This window comes from Zonotrichia albicollis, chromosome 19, assembly GCF_047830755.1.
Source record: "Zonotrichia albicollis isolate bZonAlb1 chromosome 19, bZonAlb1.hap1, whole genome shotgun sequence".
NCBI lineage: Eukaryota > Metazoa > Chordata > Aves > Passeriformes > Passerellidae > Zonotrichia > Zonotrichia albicollis.
This window is the reverse complement of record NC_133837.1, coordinates 4,713,862-4,726,627: the sequence shown is the minus strand read 5'-3', so window position 1 is coordinate 4,726,627 and position 12,766 is coordinate 4,713,862. Positions and strand designations below refer to the sequence as shown.

Here is a 12,766-nt window from a genome sequence, read left to right as displayed (position 1 = left end):
GCCTCCAGAGCAGGGGTGGCCCAGGCAGGGATCAGGAGCAGCTCTGGTGTGGCCAGCAGGGTGTGGGGGACAGCTGAGCTGTCTCTGAGTGTCCTGGTGATGAGCTGCCAGCCCCTGTGTGAGGTCTTGGCTCAGCCATCCTTGCAGTAACTAACTGAGCATGGCTTCAGGGCTGGAGATGGGGAGGGCAGCAGGGAGCCTGGGGTGCAGCAAGGAGCTGGGATGCAGCAAGGAGCTGGGATGTTCCCTTGGGGTGCAGCAAGGAGCCTGGGGTGCTCCCTTGGGGTGCAGCAAGGAGCTGAGATGCTCCCTTGGGGTGCAACAAGGAACCCTGGGGTGCTCCCTTGGGGTGCATCAGGGAGCCTGGGGTGCTCCCTTGGGGTGCAGCAAGGAACCCTGGGGTGCAGCAAGGAGCCCTGGGGTGCAGCAAGGAGCTGGGATGTTCCCTTGGGGTGCAGCAAGGAACCCTGGGGTGCTCCCTTGGGATGCAGCAAGGAGCCCTGGGGTGCAGCAGAGAGCCTGGGGTGCTCCCTTGGGTTCCTGTCAGGGAGATGCTGGGGCTGGGCTTCTCCACCACTGGTGCCCCTGGCTGGGGTCAGTGCCCCTTGCAGAGGAGCAGGTCAGTGGTGCCTCAGCATGAAACCATCTCAGCCCACCCACCCTGGCCTTGCTGGAGGGACAGACAGACAGACACATCCACCTCTGCCCAGTGCCTGTGGCTGCTGCTCTGCAGGAGCTTCCCAGAGTCCAGCTTGGGGTCCTGCTTGAATGCTGGGAGAAGTCCCCTGCTTGGATAACTTCTCATCAGTGTGGCTGCTGGTGTCCTGTCACAGACATCTTTCATGGAAAATCCTTTCCTTAGGATTTTTCCTCCTGAGAAGCTGAGATGCCTCAGGAACAAAATGTAAACAATGGTTATCTGCTGCTGTGGAATGCAACAGGTGCATCTGGGATTGGCCCATGTTAATTGTTTCTAATTAATGACCAATCACAGTCAGCTGGCTCAGACAGAGAGTCCGAGCCACAAACCTTTGTTATCATTCCTTCTTATTCTATTCTTAGCCAGCTTTCTGAAGAAATAATTTCTTCTATTCTTTTAGTATAGTTTTGATGTAATATATATCATAAAATAATAAATCAAGCCTTCTGAAACATGGAGTCAGATCCTCATCTCTTCCCTCATCCTGAGACCCATGTGAACATGAACACTGTCAGTGTCCTGCAGCAGCACCAGGACTGCTGGTGCCTTTTGAAGCCCCAGTCTTGTTCTCTACCTGCTTTCCATGTGAATATGTGTGGATTTTCAAAGAATAAGTTGAAAAATAATGATGAAAAATACTAAGTTTCTCAGATGAACTTTAAATAAGCTTCAATTTGACCACTTTGTTTTTGTATGACACTGATAGTAGCATCTTTTTCTTCTCTCCCAGCCCCACTGGCACAGCTAAATCACCAAAGGGAAGAAACAGTTCTTTGTTGTCCTGTGTGGCAGGGGGCTGTGTTTTATGTAATTCTTGGCTGGGTGCTCCAGAGCCAACAAAGCTTTCTTGTGTGTAAATGGCATTGTGTGCACAGGCTGCTGGGGCCAGCAGGACAACAGAGACAAAAGAAGGGGCACAAGTGGAGGTTAATTTCCAAAGGAGGGGAGAGCAGTGGGCAAATGGAAATGGTCAGAGGTTTGTCATGGGTCATGTCTCTGGGCATTTGGAGAAGCTGTGTCAGGAGGAAAACAGGGCCTGTGGTGATGCACACAGTGTCTCTTGGTGCTGGCCTTAAGAAATAAAGGGGAACTAAAGGGAACTCAGCTTTTTTTCCCCATCCAAAATTAATTAAAATGCAGATTAATGCACTTTTACTGGGCCACTCCAGTCATTGTGGGAGAGCAAACTGTAAATGGGATATTTCAGTCTCATGACCAGTGACAGGACTCAAGGAAACAGCCTGAAGCTGAGTCAGGGGAGGTTTAGGTTGATATCAGGAAAAGGTTTTTCACCCAGGGAGATGCTGAGCACTGGAACAGGGAAGTGGCCACAGCCCCAAACCTGTGTGAGCTCCAGGAGCATTTGAGCAGCACTCAGGGACAGGGTGGGATTGTTGGAGTGTCCTTTGCAGGATTAGGAATTGTGCTCGTGCATACTCAAACTCAGCATATTCAGTGATTCCTCTGCCTAGGTTACTTTTTTGTTTGGTTGTTTTTTCTTCCAAGAAACAGTCCTCTAGCATTTCCTGTGCTGTTGTTCCTTCCATCTCTAGATCAGCTAAAGAGTGTGGAGATGCTGTTGCCCACCAAAGTGCTGTGTCTGGAGTTTGCAATTGCAGCATTTCTTAAGGCAGGAAAAATAACCTGCCTTACACTGTTAAAGAGGAAAATACCCTAAGAAATCCAGTGTGGATGAAGTTATGTTGGCTGCATGTGTGCTGCTTCTTTAAAAGCCTATTTTATTTCAAATTACACTGGATCAAGTGACATTTGTTCCAAAGTAAATTCTATTAAAAGCCTTTTTTGTCAGATTATGGAGGGAAATCATCATTCACCATGTGTTAGAATATAAAATCAAATTCCAGCCCACAGCTCTTGAGTGCTGGTGTCATGTCCTGTATGTGTGAGTGTTGATTGTAATTTGTTGTGGCGTGGTGGAAGGAGCTGTGTGGCTGCAGTCTGGGTCTGGCATACATTAACCTGAGATGCAGCATTATTTCCTTGGGATTTTGGTGAGGGCTAAGCTGGGTATAAATGGAAAAGGAGTTGCAGTGGAAAAACACCTGCTAATATTTGGCATTGTGTTCCAATCTCCTAGAGATGTGAACACTGCTGTCATGGAGCTGCTGATCATGGCCTATGCACTGAAGACTTCCTGTGCCAGGAACATCATTGGGGTCATCCCCTACTTCCCCTACAGCAAACAGAGCAAAATGAGGAAGAGGGGCTCCATAGTCTGCAAGCTGCTGGCTTCAATGCTTGCCAAGGCAGGTGAGTGTCCCAGGGAGCAGCAGCACAGCAGCTTTGGTGCTGCTGGGCATCCCAGAGCTCATCTGCCCTTCCATTCTCCTGGTTGATGTGGGGATGTGTTGCTGAGATCTTGAGCCAGATTAAGAAGTTGATTTTCTTCAGCTTTCTCGTGTTTCTTTGTAACTTGCACCTGGGGAGGTGGCCTAGAAATGTTACAGTGAAATCCAGTGTCAGCCCAGTGCTGTGGCATCACATGCCTGCTTCTCATTATGGCTGTGGAACTTTCTGTGTTCATCTGTTCATGATTATTTTATGCCAAGGCATAATAGTCTGAGTAATAGCTAAAACAGTCTGGAAAATGGAGATGCTGAAGGAACTCCAGCCACGTGGGAATATTTTCAATAAATTGTTGTCTTTTTTTCCCCCTTAGGTTTAACACACATTATCACTATGGACCTTCATCAAAAGGAAATCCAAGGCTTCTTCAGCTTTCCAGTAGACAACCTGAGAGCATCCCCTTTCCTGCTTCAGTATATACAGGAAGAAGTGAGGTTACTCTAGTTCTGTGTATATCAACTTGTCTGAACTCATTTTATTGTCATGCCAGCATTGGGGCTGTCCTTAAGTAGAGGTGATGGTGTCAGTTGAGGTCAATCCTTCTGTTAATGAATTCTTTCTCAGGGAATACCTATTGCATGTTTCATGGGCAGATGTTGCATTTCTCTGACTGGATGGAAACTGAACTGCAGCACAAGCAGGAGAGGAGCTTGCTCTCTGTGGAGTTAGTGCCATTTGAGAGATGCTGCTTGTGCCTCTGCCTCTAATCACCTCTGAAATCCTGTTAAACTGCTCCCCTTCTCCCTTTGTGCTGTCCTGGATTTCTGTCTGCTCTGAATTATTGATAGACTTTGTCTTGGGCTGAGTGTAGGAGTGCTGAGCACAGCAGGGCTGGGAGCAGGGCATGGAGGTTTTGTTCTCCATGTGCAAAAGATGATTTATTCCCATATGGAGAGTGCAAGGCTTCCCCATATGGGAAGGGTTAAACACAGTGAACATTCCCACCTTTGCAGAATACACAAATTAGAAGCAAGTGCAGTTCCTCTCTAGTTTCTTGTTACAGAATGATTATTTGGTTCTGGGGAGGAGGATGGGTGAAATTATTCAGCCATGTATCAAACCAGTTACTCCCTAGGAAGAATATATTTTTTAAATTAATTAACTTTTTATCACATCCAGATTCCAGATTACAGAAACGCAGTTATTGTAGCCAAATCTCCTGGTGCTGCTAAAAGGTAAATGGATCCTTTGCTAGCTGGTTAAAAGTTATTTGGAAAATACCTGAGCTGGTGGAAGATATACCAGGGAAAGTATGGGAGGGTGGCAGATGGGTTGAGAATCTGGTCATAATTCTTTTGTGGCTGGAGATGGGATGGACATGGTGCAGATAGAACTTTGTATTCCCACCCCTATGGGTGTAACTCTGGCAGTCTCACTGAGATGGTTCAGCTGGGGTTCACCTTGCTGCTGGAGTTTCAGCAGTGCCTGACCATCTCAGAAAGAAATTGGAAACATGGAAGGAACACAGGAGAGCCTGTGGTGGAGCCAAGGGGCAGAGTGGGATATTAATAAGGAATGAAGAATCCCAGCCAGCGAGGTTCCTTGCAGCGAACCAGCCGCAGAGGTGCAGCCTGTGCTTGCTGCAGCTGTGGGAGAGCCTTGCTGTGGTGGGCTGTGAGCTGCCCCAGCCCAGCAGGTCCCTGAGGGGCTGCTTTGTCTCTCAGGGCTCAGTCCTACGCCGAGAGGCTGCGCCTGGGGCTGGCAGTGATCCACGGCGAGGCGCAGTGCACCGAGCAGGACATGGACGACGGGCGGCACTCCCCTCCCATGCTCAAAAATGCAACTGTGCACCCTGGCCTGGAGCTGCCAGGTAAGATCAAGCTTCTCTGCTTACCTTTTGGGAGGGGGGAAAAAAAAGGAAAGTTTGGTGGGAAATTTCTGTTGGTTTATCTGTGTGGGTGTAACCAACCCAAAGGCAGTTAGACCAGTGGGATTTTTTTTTCATAGAAAGGTTGATATCAGTGAGTTGTGGGAGAGGTCACAGGGGAAGGTTTTTATTTAACTCCTTCTGGCCATGCAGAGCATCAGTATTTTCTCCATGGCTCTGCCTGCTCCATAGTGTTAGACTGACAAACCTCTGATAAAGGTGGTGCTTTTACAGTGTTCAGCAACAGAATTCATTGAGCTGATGAAACAAGGGGGATGTAAAAGTGTAAGTAATGAGATAGCAACCACTGAGCCAGGCTGTTGGCTCCACTGGGGAGGGGAGGGCTGGTCTTTGTCTTCCCTTCTCTGCAGCCATTGTTACTGCTGGAAATCTTCACCTTGGCACCCAGATGATCATATTCCAATGTCTGTTTTGACAAGGATTTGAGGTTTATGTGGCTGGGGTGAGTAGGTTCTCCAAGAGCATTGTTGACTTGCTTCTGAAGCTCTTGCCATTGATTTGGGAGCTGAGAGCAAAAGAAAAAGAGGAAACTTTTGTGTTCTGGGAAATGCCATCCTCAGGATTGCTTGTATTCCTGCAGCAGCCAAATACCAACAGTACAATCAAAATTCAGCTCCCTTTTGGGAGGATTTCTGCTTTCTAGGCAGGACAGAAATTGAGAGCAGGAAGGTGGCTGAGAAGTGCCCGTGGGAAAGGCTGTGTGCTGCTGTGTGTGGCAACACCAGCAGTGGTTTGGGTTGCTGATAATCATCTAATCTTTGGGAATTTAGGGAGAACATCCAGCCAGTCAGTGGGCAGCTTGTGGAGGGGAGGCAAGTAAGACTGCAGGCCTTTTACATCACCCCAGCTGTGTCTCACTGCAGTACAATCAGTTAAACAGTGCTGTTGTTGCTGGTGAAACTCCTCTTGGGCCTTGAGGGGCAGGTGGGGTTTGGCAATGAAGTTTGGGGCTTTATTGTTCTCCTTTTGACAAGAGGATTTTTTCCTGCCTGTCCAGGAAAGCAGGAATTTGCATGGTTATTCTTCACTTTCTCCTTCCCCTCCTATTCTGGAGGATGCTGTCCTCCAGAATATCAGTAGCTGACATGTGTCTGCTATGGAGGAATTGATGTGATTGTAATTTTATTTCCAGCCATGTCACTTCTGAGAAGCTCAGCTGTGGAAGGTTGTGCTGCTGGAGAACCCTGTAAATGGTTGCTCATACAGAAATGTGCCCTTGTCCAGTTTAATTATGAATCCAATGGGAAATTGTTTTCAGTCCTCAGCTATCCAAACACAGATTAATTTGCTGTGTATCACCACTTTCTTATTTTATCTCCTGCTGCACAGACTCAGCACTTGACCAATGACCTTACATCCCAGCATGCCTAAGGCACAGTGTAAAACAGTTGAGCTGTGGCTTGGCAGCTCTGTCATGGGGTGGGTTGTGAGGCACACTTGCCCAAAACTCTCAGCAGAAGTTGCTTTTCTCTGCAGTTTTCTAACCTGAGAGATACCTGATTTTGAGTGAGCTGGGTTCTGGAGGTGCAGAATTGAGATTATCCCTGTCTAAAAGCAGTCTGTGCATTCTGGTTGTGTCACAGTCTCTGAAAGTGCAGCTGGGATGGCAGTGCTGTGGGTGTCTGTGCTGACCCTCTCTGCTGTGCCTCATTTCTTGTCCAATTCAGGCATTTTCAAAGCATCTTCCCACCTCAATGTCACATGATTCCAAACCCTCATTCAGCGGGTTTGGAAACTCAGGGTTTCCTGCTGGTGAAAGCTCTGAGGGCAGAGTGTAGCAGGGTTCAGCTCTGTGGTTGCTTGTGAGAGGTCAGACACGTGCTGCTGCTCACAACTGGATATTCCTTACACCAAAACTGCCCTCACACCCTCTGATTGTCGGAACAAAAGTGATCTGTGAGTCTGCCTGGCTCAGCAACCAAACCTGGGCATGGCAGGTGGGAGCTTGGGGATGTTCCTGGGACTTCTTGTGGGACATCCCACTCTGGGCTACAACCAGATCAGTGTGGAGCATCCCAGACTTGGCAGTTTGTTAGAGGCAGGAGAGAGGTGAAACCTGTGCTGGGGAGCAGCCCCACAGCCATGGCTCATGCTCTGTGCCATTCTCCATGGGCTTCCTGCTGAACTGGCTGGGCCCTCTGTCCTGGCATGCACCTCCTCCCCCTGTTCTAGCAGGGATCATGTGCCTCTAATTAATGAGTGCTAGGCAGTGTAATGGCTTAGTTATTGTCCTCTGAGTGTGGCCTGATGTGATATTGTGATTCGTAGGGAGCCACAACAGAAAAACGCCAGAGGTGCTTCTGATTGCATTTCAAATGCTTCACTAGAGCAGCAGCAAGAGCCCTCAGCAGAGCAGCCCCTGGAATCAGAGCCTTGGGGGCAGGATGTCACTCCAAGGTTATTCCCTTTGATTTGTGCCTTTGTGTCTCTGAGCTTGCAGCTGGCTCGGGGCTGTGCCTTAACAAATGCACGGGGGCTCTTTGCCTGTTTCCTGGAGAAAAGGAGTGGGGAACCATCTGTTAAATCATTCCAGAGCTAATGGTCTGCTTGAATCCCAGAGCCCAGCAAACTGCCACAAAGGGAGTTTGGGGGAGAAACTGGAGTGACCATGGCTCTGCTCCTATTCCCTACCCCCATCTTGCCTGTGTTTAGGCTGGGCACAGGGGTGCTTGCTGTCCTTCCAAGGTTATCTCTACACAAAACACTTCATTCTTGAGCAGCCTTTTGCTCCCAGGCTCTGATGGAAATGCAGCATTATATTTCTTGGTGATTGTCACTTGAATTTGCACTGTCAGCTCCAAACAGAATTTATTTTAGTATTTCTTAAGCTGGTTTTGACCACTTAATTAAAGCAACATGTTTACACACCTGGGAATGTTCTTTCTTAGTGCCAGTGATCCTGCCTTTAACATGTGGTACTTTGGTGTATGTTATGCACATCTGAATGAAAGTATTCTTTGAAATTCTTGTTTTATAAAGAAATGGTGGTTGGTCTAGTTTTTTCTCTTTTTTTTTTTCCCCCTCAGAAGCTACAGATACCACAAGCATCTTTTCTTACTCTCCAGAAAAAGTCAGCAACTCTTTAAACCAAACTTGTACATGATCCAAGGGGTTACACCATACAGAAATACCAGCATGGCTTATTTCTGTTCTCTTCTGTCTACAAACATAGAGGGTTTGTGTCTGGGAGGAAAATATTCTTTTATTATTTGAATCATTTCTCAAGGCACCTCCTCGTAGCAGTTCTGACTTGCACATCTTGATATGTTCAAAGACTCTGAAGAAGCTGCCTGCACTAACCCTTGTGTAGACTCTCATCACCTTGGAGCAGTTGAGATTTGATGTGGTTGTGGGTAGATCCTTGGCTTGCAATTTTTTTTTCTTTTTTTTGCAGAGAAAATTGAACAAGGAAAAGGGAGAACATCTCTTTAAGATCCGGGTAGGTCGACACGTTGCCTACCATTCTTTAAAAATAAACCAAAATTGAAATACAGCTTTTAAAAAACCAGACAGAGATGCAAAGCACTGCTAATGTTGCTGGTTGCCATGTTAGCCTTTAAGCATAGCAAGGAATGTGTCTGCTTCCTTCATGGAGTAGAAGGAAGCTGATTTGCTGAAACTCCATATCTCTGTGAGTAAAACAGTGCTGAATTTCAGCTCCCCAGGCCTGTTCACCATTTGTGTAGAAAAGTTTCCCCTGAGCTGGCTGTTGTAAACAGAGATGGCACTCATCACTGGATACACACAGAGGCTGGGATGGCAGCCAGGTGAATCCTTTTGATACTTCCCAGCTCCCACCAGGAGCTCCATTTCTGTCCAGACTAGACAGTAAACTCGTAACTAATCTGAGCAGGTCAGTAGTGCCTGGAACTGGAATTTATGATCTGCTTATCTCTGGTGGTGCTTAATCTTCATTTATTATAAAGAATCTTCCTTCTCATAAGAATATTTTTCCTTCAGGATTTAGATGTGACTTTGCATTTGGTAGGAGACTCAGAAATAACCATGCAAGGGAGGCTGAGGAGTCTGTGCCATGAAGAGCTGTTGATTAACTCTTCAGTCCAAGGTAGTTGTGACTTTAACTGCAAAACCTGGCAATAAGTGATGGGACTGTGGGCAAAACAGAATTACTGGACACCTTTTATGCAGTTTTGGTAGCTTTATGGCAAACCAGCCTGTGGAGTAGGTCATGGATGTGCAGAACAGCTCTACACAAGAATCTTGGAAGTTGTGGTGTTTATAATTGCTTTCATCATATCCCTCAGTGTGAGTCACTCACCCAGCTGTGCTTGCACTCTAAGCATTCCCAGGCACTGGTGAGATATGGGAATGCTACTGGATCATCCTGCTGTGCAGGATGGGGAGTTTGATGGAAGACTTTTTTGGTGAGGAGAGCAGAGATCAATATTTAGACAGGCTTTTTGCTGAGCAAAGGCTTTGTGTTCTCCTGCTGCTCAGGTATTACATTGAAGTGGATTATCCTAAAAGAGAAAAATCTTGCTTTGTGTGAACTCCTTGAGGCACTTGAGAAGCCTCTGTGGCCAGAATCCTGACAAGACCTGAGCTTACAAAAGGAGGGGGCACCAAGTGCCTTGGTAGGACACTTTGCACTCACTGTGGAGAGGACAAAACAGGGCTGTGGGGTGGGGAGGGGGGCCAGGTAAGTGTTACAAAATGCTGGAGGTGCCTCTTGGCTTCAGTGGTTAGATCAGCCCAGATTGTCACCTACTGACACATGTGTGCCCACCCCAGTGTCCTTTCCATGCTGGAGGGTTTTGTGCCAGCAGCCCATGGCAGGTGAGAGGTTTGGCAGATGGACAGCAGGGCCCTGGCCTGTGCTGGAGCTTGGTTGCTGTTTGGTGTAAGTCTGAGGGCTGTGTTACATCTGAACACTCTCAGTGCATCTCAGATCTCTGGTGTTTTCATGATGCTGCTGGAACTTTAGCAGGGTGTGGCTTTGCATGGACCCTGTCAGTGCAAAAGTAGTGTCAGGAGGGAATGGAACCTTATTTCCCAGTACATCTCTTCACTGTGTGCCAGCTAGCACAGCCTGTCAGTGTGTGCTTTGATCCAATTGCTGGTTGCACTGAGCTTGTTGAACTGAGTTTCAGCTGGATTTTGTCCTACTCTTTCCATTAATCCACTTAAAAATAATCAGCAAATTTGCTTCTGCAAGCTTCCTTAAGCATTCTTGGCCTGAGCAGGTGGTATTAAGGTTCTTACACCCTCTCAAAGACCCCTCTGTGTTTGGTGATGTGAGAAAGCAAATGAGCTGCAGTGCAAGTCTCTGGTCCTACAGATGATTTATTGAGTCCAAGAGGTGAAAAGTTGCACCTTGTAAAGCACCTGCCCTTTGAGAGGTGCTGCTTGGAAATGCCCATTTGTTGTTCCCAGACGTGGAATGGACCCTTTTTCAAGTCCTGTGCTGGAGCACAGAGAAGGTCACTGATATTGCCCATAAACCAGGTGCTGCTTTGTAACTCTCCTTGCACAGGGGTCTGTTAGAGAGTTGGAGTTGCTTTCTGTTTCTGAGGTCAGTACAAAATCCCCACAGAAACAGAATTTCCTCTTTATGCAGCAGTGTTGTTCATTTGAGGAGAAAGGTGATGGTTAAATGAGTTCCTCACTTAGGTGGGTGTCAGGATCATGTCAAGCACATCTGTGTCTGCATCAGTGTAAGATGTTTAATGGTTCAGCCCCTTGTCTGGTGGAGCTGTGGGGGTTTGACTCAAGCCTGAGTCACCTGGACTCTTTTTTTTCCCTTCTTCTTTAGTGATGATGGCCAAGGAGAAACCGCCAATAACTGTGGTTGGAGACGTTGGAGGAAGGATTGCCATCATCGTGGTATGAGTGTGAGGGGGACAGGTGGGGGGTGGCTTCCTCACAGCATCTTTGCTTCAGCTGTTCCATCCCTGAGGGTCACAGGGATGCCTGGTGTAGGAGTGGGAACCTGGTTTTTAGACACTCTTTTCTCCAGTAGTGCTGATGGCTTTGGTTATTTCAACTTTCTGTTGAAAACCATTTGCACTTCAGCTCTTTAAGCCCTAAAATGTCCTTGCTGCCTTGATTGTGTGTGTCAGATGTCTGCAAGTAATGAATAAATCCAGGGCACACAGAAAACTCCTGAAGTGTTAAAAAACCCCAAACAAAACACTTGCCAAGCCTCTCTTACTTGCTATGCCATGCTGCAGTGTAAGTAATCAACATGCAGCTCCTGCCCCATGCAAAAATACTCCTTGCTGATGATAAACTGTGAGTGCATGTGCAGGGACTGATTTGTTTCCAAGACACAACATTTGTTCTCCACACTAGCAAAAGGGTCATTAAACCAGGGAAATAGCATTCACAGATCAGTCATGCACGTGGCTGTCCTCATCAGCAGCTGGAGTGGACAGGGATTCTATTTTTCATCTGTGTGCATGGCCAAAGCTGCAGTAGCCTGCAGATCCACTCCTACCCTGCAGGCTCTGAAAACCTCTGGGTTTGATGTTATTTCTGTTTCTGCTCAGGATGACATCATTGATGACGTGGAAAGCTTTGTAGCTGCTGCAGAGATCCTGAAAGAGCGTGGGGCCTACAAGATTTTTGTGATGGCAACTCATGGGCTCCTGTCAGCAGATGCCCCTCGTCTCATAGAGGAATCCTCCATTGATGAGGTGAGGCTGCTCTCCAGACTGCAAAGCTGGGGTGGCACCAAAACTCAAAAATTGATGTCCTTCCCAAGGCACGTAGCTCATGTCTGGAATTACTCATTTAATCAGGTGCTTTCAGTTAGCTGGTTCTTCACTGGAACACACACAAAAAAAAAAAAGTGTTTGTGATTAATCCTTGCTCAGATCAGATCTGCTTCCCTCTAGTGCATTTTCTCCCCAACAAAAATATTAGTCATCCCTGCCTGGACACTTCCCTCCCTGCAGCTGGGGCTGTGTGGCTGCCATCTCACTGTGAACCCCTCTCCCTCAGCTGATCAGGGGCTGCTGCTACATGAAGAGGACAGGATTTCAAACTTAATAATAGATATTGTGATCTGAATGGAGCCCATCAGCCTGTTAGAGAGTGCTGGTTATGCACTCAGTATTAGACTCTGTGATCTGAGTGGACCCATCAGCCTGTTGGAGAGTGCTGGTTATGCACTCAGTAATAGATCCTGTGATCTGAATGGAGCCCATCAGCCTGTTGGAGAGTGCTGGTTATGCTGGTCCCCTCAACAGACTGTCACAGAGGGGAGACCATTTATTTTAATCTTTTTTCCTGATATGCAGAACAGACTGTCACAGAGGGGACACCATTTATTTTAATCTTTTTCCCTGATATGCAGGGAGTTCTCCCCCTGAACTGTGGAGCAGCAGCGCACACCCTCAGGGTGGCTGCTCAAGGAGGGTGAATGTTCCAGCAGCACAACTTCCTTTCCTTTCTGGCCTTCCACAGGTGGTGGTGACCAACACTGTTCCTCACGAGGTGCAGAAGCTGCAGTGCCCCAAGATAAAGACTGTGGATATCAGTTTGATCCTGTCTGAGGCCATCAGGAGGATCCACAACGGCGAGTCCATGGCTTATCTCTTCCGCAACATCACCGTCGACGACTAAACCTGAGCCTGCCCCTGTCCTGGATTCCACAAGAGAAGGAAATCTGCATGGAAAGGCAATACCATAAAACATAGGCATAACACAGCTGTTTATTTTTGTAGGAGTGTTGAGGTTTTCAGGGTCTTGAGCCGTGAGATCTAATAGAAAAAAAAAAATCAACCTGACCAGCACTTTACAAGTCAATAGAAGGGGCCACTGGCAGTGGGGGGAATTACACCTTAATT

The 12,766-nt window shown here is 47.4% G+C and overlaps 1 protein-coding gene across 7 annotated transcripts in view; it reads left to right on the top strand.

Moving 5' to 3' along the window:
- The window catches only part of PRPSAP1 (phosphoribosyl pyrophosphate synthetase associated protein 1), a 26,116-nt gene extending 13,350 nt beyond the window's left edge, over positions 1 to 12,766 (top strand). For all 7 annotated transcript variants that reach the window (XM_005494064.3, XM_005494063.4, XM_026797483.2 and 4 more), the window contains 7 exons: positions 2,799 to 2,971; positions 3,381 to 3,496; positions 4,187 to 4,242; positions 4,732 to 4,877; positions 10,729 to 10,799; positions 11,465 to 11,611; positions 12,384 to 12,766. In XM_005494064.3, the coding sequence (XP_005494121.1) occupies positions 2,799 to 2,971; positions 3,381 to 3,496; positions 4,187 to 4,242; positions 4,732 to 4,877; positions 10,729 to 10,799; positions 11,465 to 11,611; positions 12,384 to 12,542 (868 nt within the window). In that variant the 3' untranslated portion in view covers positions 12,543 to 12,766. The remainder of the gene's footprint in view (positions 1 to 2,798; positions 2,972 to 3,380; positions 3,497 to 4,186; positions 4,243 to 4,731; positions 4,878 to 10,728; positions 10,800 to 11,464; positions 11,612 to 12,383) is intronic.